Genomic DNA, 19,518 nt, shown 5'->3' on the forward strand with positions numbered 1-19,518 from the left:
CTTTAGTTTCATGAAGCAGCCAGGGCCTCGCTGTACAGAGAGCCAAAAAGCACTCAATACACAAAGAAAGAATAAAGCTTTCCCTTAGATCACACAAGCAATTTTTTGGCAAAATAGATCAGGAACTCCTCAACTCAGAAATACTTGGAACTCGGCTACTAGCACCTTAAAACAGTCTGCAGAGTGAGATCTTCTAACTCTGACCACCTTGCAAATCTTTATTCTGGCCATTGAAGCAGGAAAAAATGAAAACTCAAGTGCAAACCACTCCAAAGGGAGGTTTGTCACATCTGAGATGGGAAGGGACCTGAGAAACACAGCAGTTCAAAAATATCTGAATTTTTCAATGTAGCAGAAACCACTGCATGCCTATCATTCAATCCCAACTGCTTGGCACATAAAGCAATGTGGAAAGCAGTGTGCAATAACCACTAGATATGGAATATGATTTGAACATGAAGAGTCTAGAATATATGAGCAACCACTAAAAGCTGCTAAGGTAAATTTAGCTTTCACCAGACTGAGAAGTTACAGAATCAGAAAATATATATGCAAGACAGATGAGTTTTGTGTATTTCTTTTTGCCTCAGTAAAATTGCTCAAGTGTCAAGTAGCTAAGAGATGTAAAATTTTCTTAATATTATAAAATCAAAACCAAATAATACAAATGACATATGTCATAAAAATTTATCTCATAAGAAAGTAAAAGATGTGCTCAGCACCGCAACAAGGTCACAGATACAGTTTGGACATCTTTAGACAGGAACTCCTTTGGTGAAAATAGGTTCAAGAAAGGAACACAGCCTTTCAAGTGAGGCCAGACTTTCACCCTAATGAGGCAGTTTTCCTTAATTATATTCTTTATCCTTAAATTTAATTACCTGCCTTTCTTCTGATATATATCTTTATTTTCATTCCTTATTCATACAAACAATTGTTTGCACACATTTGATATTATTAGCATATGGATATGTCAAATCAGGTTTATGCTGCATTATTTTAAATTTTCTTGCTGCAGATTTAGTCACTCTAAATATAATTAAGTCTACAAGTCCTTCTTCCTACTGCTGTAGGAAGTTTGATCCCTATGGGGAAGGGTTTTCTTTATCTCTTGAGATTTTCCAGCTGGTACCAGGGAACTTTCTCTTTTTGACCTCCAGTTTTGAAAGGTAGGGCCTTGGTCCAACAAAAGACATTTGAAAATATCACAAATGAAATGTGTCCTATTAGGGCTCTCTGCATTTGTTACTTATTTCCAGGACAGCATGGGCCTTCAGAAGTGACCCCTGCACCTCTCCTCAGGCTTAGACTACATTCAGATGTACAGCCAAAGTCAGTTTAAACAAAAAGTCACAAAATTTGAGAAGATACTATGGCAAGATTAACATCCTCTGAAATGACAACCCCACTCAAATTCACAGAAAAAGAATGTATCGAACTGTGTTGCACTAAATCTTTTGTGGAGAAAGTACCTGTGAAAAAACTATTCTAGGCAGCCTAACTAAACAAACAAACAAAAAAATCTTGCTTCAATTTGTCCCACATCAGTCTGTTGTTCCCCATGATGTCAATAATTTCCCTCCAGCAAAACTAGACCTGGCATTTAAAGCAGAAAGTTCCTATCCCTCTCTTCCATTTTTAAAAATGCCTTATAAAGCCCTTAAATTACTTTTAAGGCACATTTTCCCCTACAAAAGAAAGATGCTACTCCATAAATAGAAAAAAATCCTCACAATTTGAGAGTCAAAGGATTAGAAGATTTTTCTACATGTGATTAAATTATCTGAATTAATTAACCTTTAATTACATTTGCAACTATTATCTAGTTTTCCATCCCAACAGAAGTCCCACCATATGATATCTATATCCTAGTCAATCTTATTCTCATACTCAAAAGCATATGCAAAAGAAGAAAACTGCTTGAGTCTAATTAGCATGAAAAACATGTGTGCTGTGGAAAAAAGTCCACAGTATTACAGCAGAGCAGGGATCTGAGGTGAATTGCATGTTATGAAACTGAACACACATGTCTGTGTAAGATGTGTCTCTTGCCAAAGAGGCTGAACTCTCTAAGGTTTCAAAAGACCCCTGTACATCAGGTGCTGAAAGGAAAATTACTCCTCCAGAGAACTGTTGTTTTAAACCAGAAGTTTTTTGGCTTGAAAGTTGTGGATGACTTTTTCAAGGCTGCTTCAAAATATACAGGAGGCAGCCTGCACCTGCAGAATCTGAGATAATCACCCAGGAGAGCACCTCATCCCTCACTGGAGACAGCAGCAGTAGCACTGTAACTATTTTTAAAGAAATGCTCATTAGAACACGTAAGAGTGAAGCAGAGGGACACAATGTGAACAGGAGCTTGCTTATCAGTTGTGTGACCAGGGCATACCAAAGAAAAGCAGAATAGCCTCTGCATTACTCACAGCCAAAGTGCAGCTGTGTGTATCCTGAACAGAGCAACCTCCAAGAGCCAGCAGAACTCTCTGCTGGTGCCATAGTACAATCAGAGGAAAGGACTCACACATCACTGCCTTTCTACAGGGTCACGTTTCCACCACCTGAGGACAGCCAGGCCTGGCAGCCAGCGATAGGAACAGCACACTTGGAGGAGCTTCTGGTTACCAGACTAAGGAGCAGCTCATGCATTTTGCGTGCTGCTTGAAGCTGCACCCTTCTTGCCCTTGGACCAGTGTCCAGGGCTCTTCAGGGTCCTCCTTTATCTACCCATGGAAAGCAACATAGAACTGAGCAACCTTCTTCTGCCTCACTATGTTAAATCTTGATCCTAATATCCTTGAGGGTGTGCTTTGTCCCATGAGAATAAAAGGAAGTAAAGACTGACCACATTTTTTCAGACCCAGGGGCAAAGAGACTTCATTCTCTTATTCTTCGATATTCTGCATCACAGCCAATGCTTGCAACAACGATCACTTCAAAATGCTGCTACCCTCCTTTCACTTACCCACTGTATCCTAGTTACCAGCCTACTCAGTTCTCAAAGTCACTAATAAACATCATTTTAAGTCAGCAAATGTTTCGTGACCTACGCAAAGCAGGAGGTGGGAGAGATGGGGAACTGCTGTCTTGAAAAGTTGGTTCAAGCAATATGCACATGGAAAATTATAATTTAGATTGAAATCAGAAAAGAAAAATTATCCAAAGTGTATGGCATTGCTCCCTCCAGAGTGACTGATCTGTCAGAGAGCAACAGAGATGTTCTATCTGTGTTCCCAGAAACACTAACAAAAAGCAAGATGTCAGTGACATCGTAACAGACTGCTAGGACATTCAGTTTACTCTCAGGAATTCAGCAAAGCAGCCTGGGCAAAGTAGGCAATTTCTGTTCAAATTCTTCACCATGACAATCTCCAAAGTCCACCCAGCTCCATCACATATTCTGCAGCAAGGACAAACAACCCAGGGGTTAAACTCTGGCTCTAGAGCAGACTGATGGCAAATCACCGCTCAGTGCAAGAGACCTTCATTTTGAGATACTCTGTCTTCAAAAAACAGTTGATGCTCACTCCCATCACCTTGCTCACTGCTCCATCCTTTCCCACACTGTTTTTTAGAGGTGACTTCAAGCCATCCTTATCTCAATGGAACAACCATAGCAAACCACCAGGGCTTCATCCATTTTATCCAAACCAGCCTAAGCCTGCGGGTTAACTACCTATTTTGTAGCTTGCCCAGCACAAGAAATAACTGTACCAAAATGAAAAGGAGTTACAAAACTGTTTGGTACATAGATATACACACACAAAGACTTCTTCAAAATGCAAAGCTTTCAAAAAAAAATCAACATAAATTTTTCAGCTCTATCTAATCTATTTTCTGCTTTTTCTTTATGCAATGCCATAATCTCCTTTTTGGAAACTGGACACACCAGCAGAAGTTAACTGAAGAGGGCCTCTAGGACATTATTCCTGGTCAGTAAACCCTTGTCTCTAGGACATTATTCCTGGTCAGTAAACCCTTGCCTTGGAATTCACCTCCCCACTCCCTCCGTCAGGATATGATCAAAAGATCAGATGGGTTCATGAACAACAAAGTAATGGGAATGGAAACACTCTGGGGTTTGGAAGATTACTTGGGAGGTTTGTTTGCATGTTTTTAGCATGCCTCATACTTGTTGACATTTTTAACCTCTTCACTTGTGCCAAGAGATAACAATGACTAACTCAGGAGGGAAAAAGTCATGGTATAAAGAAACAAGCATACACATACTGAAGCTGGAGTTGGCTCAGGCTGAAAAGAAGATGAGTCACAGACCCTCAGCATTTAGCTTTGTTTCTAAAAGTCAGATAACACCAAGAACTGCTAAAGCAAGGGATAAAGATGCAGTCTGTTTTCTTGCTTAACTCAAATTTAAAAAATGTGAAATCAGGTTTCCAGTTTCAGAAGTTTCACAAAATTTACCATTAGCTTTTCAGTGACCAGAGACAGTTTTTAACAAGAAATTTTTGTCTCTGGATAGTTTCTTGGAATTATTTTTATTTACATAAGGGGCAAATGTGATGTTTCCTTATCAACTCCCACCATCCTGCCATAAATTTTCCTGTAACATGCTTTGCTATTAATAAACAACTGAAGTAGGTACTTTTCTACAGCCAAAATAAAAGTATTCTCAAAGATCCAGAGTTCATATTGTTTTTTATCAGACCACAACTCTGATTTAATAGCAGTGTTGCTCTGTTAGCTACACTTTTCTGCTTAAATGCAAAAGACTACTCACTACAAGGACATTTTGTATCTTTGTTTTTAATGAAGTGCTTTACAAGAATAGAGAACAAATGTCTGTAATGTGACATTCTTCAAAATTCTTTGTTGGTTTACCTGTTAGATAGGTTTGTTCCTAGTAGCAATTCTGCCATAAAGTTGCCTAAGCAGAAAAATAAAAAGAAAGTATTTTTAAAAGAACAAAAAACTACGCCTTTCCTTACTGGTCTTTCTTCTTTGATGTATTGGAGCAGTAGCTACTTCTTAACTTCCACTGCATCGCTAGAGTTTTTAAAGAAAATAGTGATAGGAACAGAGTCAAGAAATACCCTTGCAGAGAGCTCTGCTCGGAGATTACTTGACAATGTTGATGGTTGCCAGTCTGTGGAAAGCCTCCCAAACACTTGTCCACCCACCAAACAGGAGCTTCACTGGTCATGAATATTCTTACATTCCTTAGAAGAACAGCAAAGCCTTTGACAGAGCATGCTGCAACTAACTCAAGACTGACATGCTATCAGCTGCTTTTCTCCTATGTTCAGAGAAACACAGAAACACTCCACAGCTGTACCTCCAGCTTCAACAAGGGCAGTATGGACTCACCCTAACACAGAAAGCTCCTCAAAGGGAGCTAAAGCAACCTTCCATGTGTAGACAAAGCAGTGTGGTTAATCAAAAACACAGAAATAATCAAGGACAAGAACAGGATTAAATGGACTGTTTTCATTGTGAAAAGGGAAACACAAAGATGCCCCAATATTGTATCCTAGGCTGGATGCTGTTTCATGAAACATATTTATGATGTCAGCATCAAGATAAGCAAATTTTGCTCACATAAATTTGGTTAGTCACAATCAGAAGCCTATAAACAACTTCAAACAGACCTAGTCAAGGTAGGCAAGTAAACAGTGCTAAATTATGTTTATCCACATCAAAAGCAAGGAAAAGTATGCTGACAATTTATGCTGCTTTATATTATTTATATCAGCTAAAAGAAAGCAATCTGAATGGCTGGAAAGACATTTTGTGTGAAGAACTAATCAGTGGCCCCAGGAGCTCTGCAGAGATAGCAGATTGTCAGGATGAAAATCCTACATGATGGGGAGAGGGAGGAAATTGCATGATTTATATAAAACAGTGGTGCAGCCTCATCTAGGATATTACATTCAGCACAAGCCATCACTAGTTCAAAGGGACACTGCAGAAGCAGACAGAGTTCAAAACAAGGTAACAAAAATGATTACAACATGGAAGGAGTCATCTAGAGAGATTGGAATTGCTTGCTTGAGAAACAGCTGTAAAAAAGAATAAAAAAGTTACATGTACAGAAGTTGGAAGTTCCCTGCCTCATAGGAACAGAGGAAGAGTCCCTGAAATTAAAGGTAGAATATTCAAAACTGATCAAAACTAAATGTTTTCACCAACAACGGAATAAAACAAAACTCAGTTTTCCTTCCCTTGTAAAGTTATTGTCACCAGACCCCACAGAGAAGCTTTGTGAATTTATGTTCCAAGCTGAGTCTGAAAACAAAACACTATACAGATTCATTAAAAGACTGGCTTTGCAGATGCACAACATGAAAAGCTGTAACTAAAATGGTTAATGTTAACAAGCCCCCAGCACCAGAGTATAAACCATCTGACTATTGGAAACTAGGGGGAAAACAAACAAACAACAAAAAAACAAAAAGAAAACACAAAACAAAACCAAAAAAAGTGTGGGAGACAGGCAATATAACATTTTTCCACATACTCTCTTGAAATCACAAGAAACATTATGTTTATGGCTAAAACTGTTACTTGTTAGATTAACCTTATAAGTTATGGGTACAGGACTAGATGAACCATCATCTTGACCCACTACAGTATGTTTTTATCTACTCTAGGTTCCTCTGAAAAAATTGCTTTGGGTTTTCTCAAATAAAACTTCCACCAGTATAGTGTAAATATTTTTTGCCACACTGAATTGCAAATGATCAGTTTATAAATGGAACTCTTTAAGCAGGCCTTCAGGCAAACTCTCAGTTTATGCATTCACTGTATTAACTGAAGACAGATATCTGAAAAGAAAAATAACAAAGAGACATCACTCCTGCTACTCACCTTGGAGACTCACCAATATTAATGCATGTCCTGGCAACCTAAGGGACCTATTGATTTGCAACCATTCGTTCAAGTGCAGTGAAAGCCATAATTAGATAAATAGCTTTGGTAAAACTAATCTGAAACTCATTTGTTTTGTTTAATAGGATAAAACAAGAAATTAAATATCTGCTCAATGTTCCTTAGTATTATTCAGTACAATAGTAAAAATATAAATAAAGACATATTAATTTGACTGCCATTATTATTTTTTGCATTTTATGTATTTTGTTGCAGCAATTGCCACCAAAAGCCATAAACACAGACACTATTTATGAATTACTGTGCTCCAACAGGCTGAGTGTTTTTATCAATCTCTTTTATACCTGTGGAAGAAAGAGAACAGGTCTTTTAATCATTTGCAGACACTCTTTGAGCTGACAGAGTATAATTTTAAGATGACCTGCATGGTAGAAGTTTTTCAAGTATCAAAATTATAACTTTTACATAATTATGCCATTCTTGGCCAATGGGAATTTAACTGTGTTTAAGTTTTTAAAAGTGTTTATAACAGTTAAATCTAACAGGACAATTAATTTTTGTTTCTTAAATAACTTTTTCCCAACAAAATGCAAGGAAGGCTGCTTTAGAGTATTCCCACACACAAATCAGTGCTAGCACTGACAGATGTTACAATTTATCCTGCTTAAGTCAAAACACACTTAAACTTGGGATAGGTTGTGTCCTCATCTTTCTTCTTTGGCAGCTAACTACTCAATTCTGCCTCTGTTCCTTTTAGGGCTTGGGTCTCCCACAGCCCTCCTTAGCAGACACCACACAACACAGTTAGTCCTGCAACACAGACCCAGCATCAGACTTGCAGCCCACACCCCTAAGTTTATTTTTACTGTCAGGAGGCTTCAGGCACTGCAGAACTGACAGACCACAACAAAGCACTGGATTGTACATGGGCTGGGATCAAGAACAGGTCTAAGTGATACTTTTGTCTCATTCCTTCAGCCACCCAGTAAACAACAGCTTTGCAACTTTCAGAGCTCTGTGTGTGTGTGCATTGTTTTTCCCCCCCTTCTTTCCATCTTTTAAAAATCAATTGATGTATCACTGAACTGGATTCACCTATGGGATGAAGTGGAGCATCTGCTCAGCAGTGTGCTGTAGCAGTCTATTGCAGCAAATGATTACCACATCCATCTGAAATTACAAAGTGTTTTAGGTCCACTGGGTCCAGCTCTCTTGGTGAGAATAGGCCAGAAAACCACAATTAAATGCTTTTCATCTTAAAAAATGTATAAACAAGCCCCGAACACCTGCTCTCTCTCTCCCTCCCCCAAGCCACATCATAAATCCTTGATGTTCACAAGCGGTCTGGACCTCAATTTTCTGTTGGGGTTTTTCTGTGGGATTTGAGGTTTGGGGTCCTTTTTTGTTTGTTTGTTTCTGTTTTTAACCCAAAATACTCCTTCCTCCTCTTCAATATTGACCTACAAACTGCACATCATGTACTTCATCATGGAGGGCATGGTTTGACACACATTTCTTCCACCAGTGGTATCAATTCAAGCAGCCACTGCTCCTTGCTTGGTGCCACTCATTCCACAGTCAGAGTGATGATACTGACACATGCACAACCTGCAGAGAGGCTCAGAAGGGGCAGCTGCTGGAGAAGCTGCCACAATAAAACACACACACACATACACACACACACACAGATAAAACACACCCCATAATTAAACTAAAGACTCTCAACCATTCCTTTCTTTATTGCTCTAACTCGTGTATCCTATGTCTGTCTCAGTTACATAAAGGCTTGAGTATGAGGTTTAGGAAGCAGGGAAAGAAAGGTAGTCTCCTCAACAACAAGGGGAAAAAAGTTGCATTCCTCACAATCAGTATTTCAAAAAAGGAAATAATCTGGCATTTTAAGATTTAATGGGTTAATTCAGTTCTGAAACTGAAGGCAGAAGATCCTTATTGATGCTATGAATACACATCTACTACTGTTTATAGAGACTGAAGGACTTTTTTCTCCTCCAATCAGCAGAATATTTTCTTTTAGCACTAAAAGTAAAAAAAATATTGGCTTTTAATCAGTTAGACCACTGAGTCTCTCTGTAAGAAAATATCTTTCAAAAAATGAATTAATCAGAAAAAAATTGTATACCACAGGATTTAAATTATTAAATTAATAATTGACCCTAGCTTAATACAATGTCTAGAAGAGGATCATTTTACAAGGTCAGACTAACCCAAACCAAACAATAAGTTAACTGAGTTAAAAGACATTGTGACAATTATGAATAGCTACTGCATTTTATGCCTAGAATTTGCAAATACATCCTGCTTCCATGGCTTTTAACTTTAGAGCCCAAATGACTTCTTTTTTATCCTTAAACTCATGCCAAAAACACAGGTGTAACAAAAAATGTTTCAATAAAAAGGTGTCATGGATAAAGTTTTATACCCCAGAAACTCAACATATTCTGCTTTTTTTTTTCTCTTCCCCTTTTGAAAAGCTATCACTGTCTTTTCAGCATTTTCATCAGTATAAAAATGCACAGCTTATTTTGCAATTTCCTCACGGCGCAAATGGAATTCAAGCCACTGGGGACATACAAGTAACAACAGCTGAATACAAATCTTAACAGAGTTTGTCATAATTGTACAGTATGGTGCTGTTCATTCATCCTGGCAGCTGGGAAATCTACTCTGAATTAACCAATAGTACAGGTTTGTAACCAAGCAAATCAAAGTATAAAATTCCACTAAGTTAATTTTGTTTGTTTTCCTCTAAGTATGCAATCAGCTCACTTTAAATCAAGAATTTCAACAGGATGTAACACTAGCAGAAATTTTGCAAAAACACTAATTTTACTTCCAGTGGAGTTGATCTTATTTCCTTCATAGACTTCCTTGATAGGTTTCCAAGCCATACACAGCAGTACCACATCTGAGGATTTGCAAGCTACGTCCCTTAGGAAGGGGAGCAAAACCAAAAGTGAAACCACTGAGATCCAACCCGGAAAAACCTTCAAGGATTATCAAACTTGCTTCTGCAGTCCTTAACGGAAGGCTTTATTTTCAACACAAGACAATAGGCACTTAAAGTCTGAGCACAAGCAAAATGAGCTCAAGGTATTTTCAGCTGGAGCCCAATTTGCAGCCTGGGAAAGGGGTTACAGTCAAGTCTGGTTTATGGTAGGCAGGTCAAAGAAAGGCTTATCAGGATGTGCTCTGGACCAAAGCAGAGAAAGGAAACAGAACCTCTCCCATAGTTTAAAGCATTTTTGGTGTGTCGAGGAATCTGTGTCAATTTTATGCAGCTCCCATGAACACAAGCCACATGATGGCACCTATTCCCCATGCGTTGGTAGCAACACCAGCTAGTGCTGCATCTGGACTTTCCCAGGGATGTTTAAAAGCAGCTGACTGTCTGTTAGTCCAGGAATTGCCAGCCTCACTCCCAGCACCAGTGTAAGACTACAGGCAGTGGGCATCATCCTGTCAATCAGGCTAATCCCCAACCTCAGGGAGAAAAATAGCTTTGCATTCTGCAAAACTTACTAGGTTATTTCCTAGGGCAGAAGTATGGGTTTACTTTCCATTTCATTCAACTGTAGTTAATCAAATCCAGGCATAATTTCTCAGATGTCATAACACGTGGGTTAATTAAGAAGTATTCTCAATTTAATAATTTACTGAAGACTGACTATGAAACAAATTGTTATGCAAATAAACACACGAGGCACTGAAATTTCCCACTAGCTACCATGGTCACTGTTGCTAAAGCTATTTTATTCATTGCTCAATAACTCATGTGTAACCAATCACAGAGCTGACAAGTTTAAGGATACTATATGTGATATGTGAAGGATAATTATCTTAATCGAATACATCTAGCAGGAATACATAATAATCCTGGTTACAATAGGAAAAATTCAAGACTACTTACCACAACTATTTTTAGTCACTTAATAGCTGCTAAAGTGATGGGGGTATTAAGTTACTGAGTAGAAACTCTGCGGCAGACTTGAAAGTAAAATGTCACCAATATCAATCAATCAACTTCAATAATACTTCTGACAATAAAACTTCCAACCCACAGAGTCAATCCAGCACTTTTGTGTGCTGATTTCAGCCAGTACAGCATCTACACAAAACATTGCTGCATCTTTTTAATGCAGAAGAAATGTCAAAATTAAAGTCTCTGTAGTATATAAAAACATAGATACCAGGGAAATAATTATGATTTTTTTTCTTCTCATTAACAAGACTGGTAGAAAGAGCATAAAGTTGCTAATGAAATGTGTTGATGGCACAAAATTGGAGGTATTGTCAAAACCCATGTAAACAGAAGGGTGTACTGGAAGATTAGGAGCTTTCATGAAGTGCAATACTAGGAAAAGAGTGTAATTCAGCAGCATGAAGTACAAGGTCACTCAGGCACCACGAAGATGAGAAGCTGCCAACAAGGATATGGACTGCCATAAATGACTACAAGTCATTTGCAGGAGGATTGTCTGAGTAAAGAGCAGATCTATATGCTCAGCTCAATCAAAACACGAATATCAACCACCACCATGATTTCAGCATAGAGGGAAGGACAATAAATTCTGAGTGTTTCCAGCTGCCAGTTTCTAATGTCCTGGCAAAACCTCATCAACAACACTATAGTCTCCCCAGCTGCCAAAATAATTGATCAGAGAATAGCTACTTGAATGACATAAGCAACTGAAAGTCCCTAACAGGAGATGAAGAAAAGTTTAGCAGAATGTAGGTTGAGAGGATCTGGTGCTTCATTTAATTAAAACAGATTGCATATAGTTTGATTTTTCTCCTCTGCCAAAGATGAGTTGTCTCCAACAGCATGACAACTGCTAGTGCCAGAATACATGATAGATATCCCTAATGCACTCCAACCCTTCAGCTATTTTCAGCTTGGGAACCTTCTGTGTCTGATGAGGTTTATGTATCCTCAGTACATTTCTCTTCCATGAACTTCTCCAGATTCACTCTGAACTCATGTAGACTTTTAGCAGCTGTACCACAGCTTCTGTAGTTTATGTTCAACCTGTAACCCTACAGCCAGCTACATCCTGACAAACATACAGCAAAGTAGCTGCTCAAAAGAAAGCTAAGGTGAAGACAGTCTGAGAACATCTGCCTGGCCAAAGTCCTCTAGGAACCTCACAAAAGTAACTACAAGGTCTCAAAAGAGAAAATAGTCTCTTCAATATATCTTCAACTTTGATCAAGCCAAAAGGTACATCCCATGATGAAGGCTTCTACGGACCAGCAGGATCTTTCACAAAATCAGGGTAATGGGGTTTGACACCATGACATCCAAAAGGTTTTCCAGATCCACTATTGTGACAAAGAGCAACATTGCTGCTCATGTATAACAGTATTTATCTATGTGTAAATGTGAACCTAGAAAGCGGAAGAGGTGATTAAAAAGGTGTGTGCCTCTGTGTGTGCAAGATGATTCCTCCTCCTTCTGAGCACTTCCAGGTCCATAAAGAATAAAACTGAGTGTGGTGAAAATAAGTTTTACCATGATGGAGTGGCCTGCAAGAGCTCCCTGCTGGTGCTTCCAGAGGCATGGCACTGTATTTCATCACTAGTCACAAGAGAAAAGGAGAGAGAAGAAGATATCTTTAACAGGCAGCAGGAGGAGCAGCAAAGACACTTCGTAAGCAAAGTACTCATGCCTCCTACACATAACACATAACTCTAGGAGGCAAACTGGGAAACAGAAGGATCTTTCCAGAGAATTTGAGAACGGACATGGTGGAGGGGAACAGTTCCACAGGGCACAATGAGCCACTGCAACAGATCCCTCCTCTGCCTCTGCACAAGCTCTGGCACACACCCAGCTACCACAGCAAAGGTTGCATTTTATGCTTTTTTATCCAGCAGAGGATGATGAGTAAAACCTTCACCTCACAGCTCACTGTGCAAATGCAATGTAATCATCCATGCCATCTTGGATTACTGTGCTACACCTGTCCTAAGACTGAATTTAAGAAAAAAAACACCATCAAGGACAAAGTCAATGCAGAGTTCAAAGTTCAAAAGCTTTAAAAGAAACATTGGGCTCCCCTACACAAGGAACTGGATGTTTGTTTTATCTAAATGACTGAAGCAGTGCAGTGTATTCATGTTTACTGTTCACAGCACAGAATCATCCAAGCAGGATGGTTACTGCAGCTTTTTCTACAAGGTGCTTTTTCATCTCCAGGTTCTTTATATGTATTCGTACTGGACGTATCCCAAAACAGAAAGCAAAAAATACCTATTTGCTCTCCAGTTTTGGAGGTCACTGAACTGAGAGGGAAATCTAATTTTTGTTACACTGTATTTTCAATTATCTCCATCTCTGGTCACAACTTTCAGATAGTTTAGTGTTAAGGGCTAAGGACTGAGATGTCCAAACAGATTGAAAAAATTTATTTCACCCCATACTGATTTTCAAAATGTAATCAACTCTTTCTATGTATACTACCCTCTACTACACAATGTTTTCCTTTCCCCTGAAGCCCAGGAAGTATTTGAACAGCATGAAGTGAAGTACATACTTAAAACAATTATAATACCCTTAACACTTCCATTATATTTTATTATCCATAGTCCCCAGGCATGCACACATGTAGATTATCTGTGCTTTATAGATGTGGAGGCGAACTGCACTGCAGGCAGCCCCTGAGCAAGTCAGCATCAGAAGCAGAGCCCCTGTTCAGGGGTCATAATATTTTTCTAGGAAATTAAACAAGCCAGAATTTGAGCTGGTCAGCATTGACTTGAAAACAGCTCACCTAAATGAGCAACACTCCTGATGGAACCAGCTGGACAAATAAGGCTCTCAGCTTGGTGTTTGAACAAGCAAAAAGGCACAAAGAAAAGTCACTGGAGAAGAAGAACAGACTAAGTTTTTTTCATAAGCAAACAAAACCTTCTGAAAATTAACTTTGGATTAACTTGAAATATTTTGTTGAGGTGGGGGAAAAAGGAATCTTTATTTCCTATGTTATTGTTATCGCTTTGTCCAACCTTATTTTAAGACTTAAAATTTTAGGGTCATGTTTAAAAGGGAAAGTATAAAAATGCTGCATTTTATTGTTCTAACATGTTGTTCTCTCCCAAATACACTCCTTCTCCAGGTTTAAATTATTAATCAGATTAAATAGAAGTACATGAAATGTCATGCCTTTAAAAGTCCATTTCTGGGGGGAAAAGACACATGCACAGAGAAGACAGGAATCAACACAGGATACTACCAACAAAAAGAAACTGCTCCCTGGGTGATCACACATACAGGGAGACCCTCCATGCACTTCAGGTGCCCAGTTTGTCTCCAAAGGGAGCAAGTGGATTAATAACCCTGGACTCTTTGTATAACCTGCTCCTTGGAGCACCCCACTAGGCACTTATGCTGCTGAGTAATTCCATCTGCAGGATAGTCCCTGCAAACCCAGAGATGGCAGAGCACAGCATTCCCACTCTCCACATGGGACCAAGACACTGCTGCAGCTACACAGCATCTCCACACAGCATCTCCCACTGATCCAAGGTCACAGAATCACAGAATGGGTTAGGTTGAAAGGGACCTTAGAGACAATCTAATTCCAACCCCCGTGCCATGGGCAGGGACACCTTCTGCTAGACCAGGTTGCTCAAAGCCCTATCCAACCTGCCCTGGAACATTTCCAGGGATGGGGCGTCCACAGCTTTTTCTGGGCAATCTGTTGCAGTGTCTCACCACCCTCACAGTAAAGAATTTCTTCCTAGCAGAAGATCACTGGGTTGACTCCAGACTGCCTTACAGATTCACCATCCTCCCTCTAGTCTTCCTACCAAGACAGATGGTAGAAGAAAATTTTACAAGATGACCCACAGGGCACTGGGAGGTGAAGCCATAGGTGACACCACCACTAAATCTGTCACACTGTGTTTGCTGGTCCATGACACAGAACATCAGCAAAGGCAGGCAGAGTCTCGCTGGAACTCTGTGAAACAAGAGAGGACCAAGGGTTCATCAAGCACAAGTGAGGAGCTGTATGACCCAGGAGCTACCCAGGCTTCTCACCAGGATGTTAACTCACCCACAGCAAATATTTACAGAGTAACTGTTGTACCGCTCACTTGTCAAATGCTTTCAGTAGTGGTGAGGAATAACCACCAGAGTAAACCTGAGGCTGTTCTGCATGGTGTCTCCCTGAGGTGCCATGAATTTGTTTTGTTAAAACAGTGTTTCAGACCTGCCTGCAAACTAAAGCTGCCACCAGCAGCAGTTCTGCACTGCTTCTCTCCTCCTCACTGCACACTTACTCCATTTCTTTGGCAGTATGCTTCTAATGAGGAACAAACCACACAATTCAGAAAAGGACTTTCTTCATTGGAAGAAGGGTATCTGTCACAAATATCCTCCTAGGGCAAAGCAAGACTTGGCTGTTTAACTGAATCCCCTTAGCTCTGTGTTCATATGGACAACTTGCATTGTAATCAGGTGGATTACTAATTCACCAGAACAATAAAAATAATTAGGCATCTCCATACCGGCCAGTCTTTATTTTGTGTGTTGAATGTACTGGAGGAAAAAAAATACTGTAAAACTGGAATCTGAATCCACATTACTTAAAAATAGCTATTCTACTGTGAATTTATATCCTACCTCAATCCTAATTATCTTCCTTGCCTATATATCCTCTTATAACAAAGAATTCATCCAGGAAGTTTGGTTTGAAATTCACACCCTGGCATATTTCACAACTTCCCCATGCAGAGAAATCATTTTTTTACATGGGCAAAGTACTGCAAAGTTGATGAGGTACAAACACACACCATGCTGACTTCCCCCCAACTCTCTGCACAGGTGTTTATCAGTGCACTGAAACAAAACAGCAGCTCGCCTGATTCCCAACACGGTCAGACCCAACCACATGTGGATTAACCCACTCCTTCATTTCGACTGCTCAGGAGATGGGTTACAATCCAGTGCTGGCCTGCAAGTGAGGTCTGACCAGACTGAGTGCCACTGATCTGATGGCAACGCCACCCCCCGATATGGTTCCAGTCACAACTGGGAGAGCTCGGAGACACCGGCAGCTGCCTGCCACTGCAGTTCCCAGCCACGGCAGTGTCACGCTGGACTTCACCAGAGCACTGACTGCCCTGCGGAGACACACCCCCAGCTTTTTTAAAAATGGGTGAAAATGAGAGAAATTTGGACGGGGATCTCGGTTATGCCTACCTGACCCCACGGCCTCACTGTCAGGAGGAGACATGCGAGACTGAGGGCCAGGCGTGTGCATCCCAACTTCACTCCATCCCAGCTCCACACGCTGGGAGTTCGCCGCTGGAACACGCGTGTGCACCGCTGTCTGAGCACAGACGCGCTGTGCCTGCTGTCCGCGGAGAGCATCAGCCCGCACGAGGGGAAAGGGACAGAGGGGGACAGCCACTCGAGGAACCCGGAGATGGGACAGGGACGCTTTCTCACCCTGGTATCTCGTGTTACACCAGAGCTGGCAGCAATGGCCGGAGCCGGGGACTCGCACGGGCACCTTTCCCGGTGGGTGCCGAGGTGCTGCCCGGGCATCCTCCCTCGCTCCCTCCCTCCCTCATTCCGCCCGTGCCGCCGCCCGGCCCCGCGCCGAGATCCCGCGGCCTCCCGCGCACCGCGGCCCGGCCGGGGGCGCTGCGGACGGGCCCCGCCTGCCCCGGGCACCGCAGCCCGGCGGGCAGGGCACGGCACGGCAGGGCAGGGCGGGGGCGCTGCCCCGGGCCGCGGGCGGCTCCCTCGCTCTCTCCTCACTCCCTCCCTCACTCACCCGGCCGGCGGCGGCCGCGCTTTTCCTCCGCAGCGTCAGCCCGCTCCGCAGCAGCGCCGGCAGCTCCCGCAGCTTCTGCCGCAGCTGCACCGGCGGCGGCGGCTCCTGGGCTCCGCCGCCGGGGCTCCAGCTTCGGGCCAGCTCCGCGCCCTCACACGGCGACGGCATCTTCACGGAGCCCACGGCCATGCCGCATCCCTGCCGGGCTGCGGCGCGCAGACAGCCCCGCTCTCTCTCTCGCCCGGCCGCAGCCCCAGCCCCAGCCGCGCTCCCACCCACAGGCAGCACTCGGCGGGCGGGCGGGCGGGCAGGCGGGCGCTCCCCCGCACGCAGCGCGCAGCACTCGCGCACCTTCCCCCGCACGGCGCGGCCCCAGCGGCGCAGGAAGCCCCGCCGGCCCTGCACCGCTCCCGCCCCGCGGCTCCGGCGGTGATAAAGTGCAGGTAATGAGCAGGGTGGAGGAGGCGCGGGCGGGAAAGGCAGAAAGTCCTGTTAACTCCTTTGCGCTCGGGGATCCGCCGCCCGGGCTGTCCCCACCGGCCCTGGCGCCCCGCACCGACCCGCACCCACGGCGAGAACACGTGGGAGAGCGGCCAGCACGCTCAGAGACGGCGGCTCCGAACAGAGGAGAGAGGGGTTCGACCTCCTCCAGGGGCTGGCTGGCCTCGGCTTCCTCCTGGAGGCTGTCAGGACGGGGCTGGAGGAAGTCCCAAGCAGCCTGGTGCGACCCCCAAGCACCGAGCCTGTCTGGGCCGGAGGCCTCTGCACGTTCCCACTTGCCCGAGTTACCCTCTGGTCCAGTGATTATTTATGGCTGCAAGGGCTGAAGAGCTTCTCTGTTCCCTTTTTTTGACTCAAAGAGGTGTTTCATCTTCCAATGCCAGCCAGCATTGGTACTGGAGAAACCAAGCAGCTCATCCCAGGTGAATGACTTGCTTCCAGTCATTCAGGTAATCCCTGCAAGAGAACTCTCAATGAGAGGAACCAATTCCCTTACTATTTGTAAAAGACTAGTCTAGAATTCAGTTCCATGAGTTATGGGGACTTTATTTAGTCTCTGGAGACTGCCTTTTCTAACTCATGGTACAGAAATTGCTTCCTCTCTGCCAGGCTCTATTCGCTCTTATTTAGATCACAGAATTGATGGTTATGTGGGTCTCCCTTACATATATCTTCTGCCTCAAAGCTACAAATAAGGCTGACCTGCTCATCCAGGAGGAGTTTACCAGTGCCTAAATGTCTGAGTAAATGACATTAATAGTCAAGTCAATTTCACAGCCTTGTTAGAGAGAGCTGTTGCCTTGTCCCAGCCAAGAGGTCCCACTGGTTTTAGGACTCACCCTAGTACTCCTCCAGCCTCACAGGAGGAACTGGGGGCTCAAGCCACAGGAAACTGGCTTAACCAAGACACTAACCTTGGGGGGAAAAAGTAAAAAAGGAATAGGTTGTTTTCCTCCCTGATGCGCTCCCTAAACCAGCTCCTCTGGGATCACAGGCTCATCCACAGTAGAAAGATGGCAGATGTGCCCAACCTGTGTCAGGGTGCTGAGACAGAGAGCAGCCTCTTCCAGCATCAGTGTGACATTGAATTATCTGTCACCTGAGTGCAGCAGCAGCCTGGCTTTCCAGCAGCACTGGCCTGACCGCAGGCTCCTGTGAAACAGTGATCCTGCCTGCAACCCATGGACGTGTTCCTCCCTTTGCCACCCTTCCGTGGGATCTGGTAACCATCACACTCTATTCAGCTGATTGATCTGGTGGAAAAATAACACTTCAGAAAATAATGGATTTTCCATTGGCCAGACAGCTGAATTGATCCACCCTGTGACCCACAGCTGCAGGATCAAGGAAGGCAGAAACCTGGAAGTGAGGTAAAGCAGATCTGCTCCTTTCAGAAGCAGTTAAATCAACTTTACTGCATCCTTTGTGCATGATTTGATGAGCAGTGTGAATCAGGCCAGCTTGGGTACTCTTGAAAGGGACAGGGTTTGCTCCAGCCACATTCTGGCATCACCTCCTTTTTGCTGCTATTGCCCTTTACATTAGCCAGATCTGAAAGGTTAAGTGTAAAAAAATAATCACCTATTTTAGCAGAGTGATACAGTACATTGCAATGATGCCTATTGCTGACACAAAAGACAGAAAAGAGACAGCATAGTGGCAGCCTTTAGACAAAAATTGTGCTACAGTCCTCAAAATGCCAGAGAGATCTGGGAGTCCCAACTGGCTACAGCGCCAACACTTGCAAGGACAAGGGTGATTATGACAATCCCAAACATTGTCATGTCCCAAATATTTCTATTATTGTACTTGATTTGAGCTTTGCAACTGCCCTGCAATGTAGTTTTGACAGCTGTGTTGCCTGGCAGCCACTTTGTCACAGCTCAGGATGTAATTATGAAGAGAAGTGTATCTACACCCAAAAGAATAATGGATCTTTAGTCTGTGGGCTTCACAAAAGAACCATGTTCTTTGTCTGAGTCTTTAGGCACTACTGCAATACAAGCCACAGTAAGACAACTCAATAAAGTGGGACTTAATGTGACAGACTGGAGTATAACCAGAAGTAATTTGATTATGTTAAGAAAGGGTAAAATGATGCTAGTGCTCAAAATTTTTGTATTTTAACTAAGCAAGATAACCAAGCAAGTATAACATGTAAACAGTGTCAAAAGAGAAATTAATATGCCCTATGGCGTGTTTAAAGATTATCAGCTGCCAGACAGCATAATATGGACTATCAGTTGTCAAAAAAATTTAGATAGGCCTCTCTAATTTTTGTTTGGATCATTCCAGGTTTTGGGAGGATTGTGGTAGGAACTGTATAAAATAAAATTTTGTGTTGCTTTTTTTTATTAAGCCACTGAAA

The 19,518-nt window shown here is 42.5% G+C and overlaps 1 protein-coding gene across 1 annotated transcript in view; it reads right to left on the reverse strand.

Moving 5' to 3' along the window:
• Positions 1-16,898, reverse strand: part of RAPGEF5 (Rap guanine nucleotide exchange factor 5) — a 154,925-nt gene extending 138,027 nt beyond the window's left edge. The window contains exon 1 of the mRNA XM_054273587.1: positions 16,650-16,898. Coding sequence (XP_054129562.1) covers positions 16,650-16,838 — 189 coding nt within the window. The 5' untranslated portion in view covers positions 16,839-16,898. The remainder of the gene's footprint in view (positions 1-16,649) is intronic.
• Between the last annotated feature and the right edge of the window lie 2,620 nt (positions 16,899-19,518).

Source organism: Melozone crissalis, unplaced genomic scaffold (genome assembly GCF_028551555.1).
Source record: "Melozone crissalis strain CALT ecotype California unplaced genomic scaffold, PUWL_Pcris_2 ptg000016l_1, whole genome shotgun sequence".
Lineage (NCBI taxonomy): Eukaryota > Metazoa > Chordata > Aves > Passeriformes > Passerellidae > Melozone > Melozone crissalis.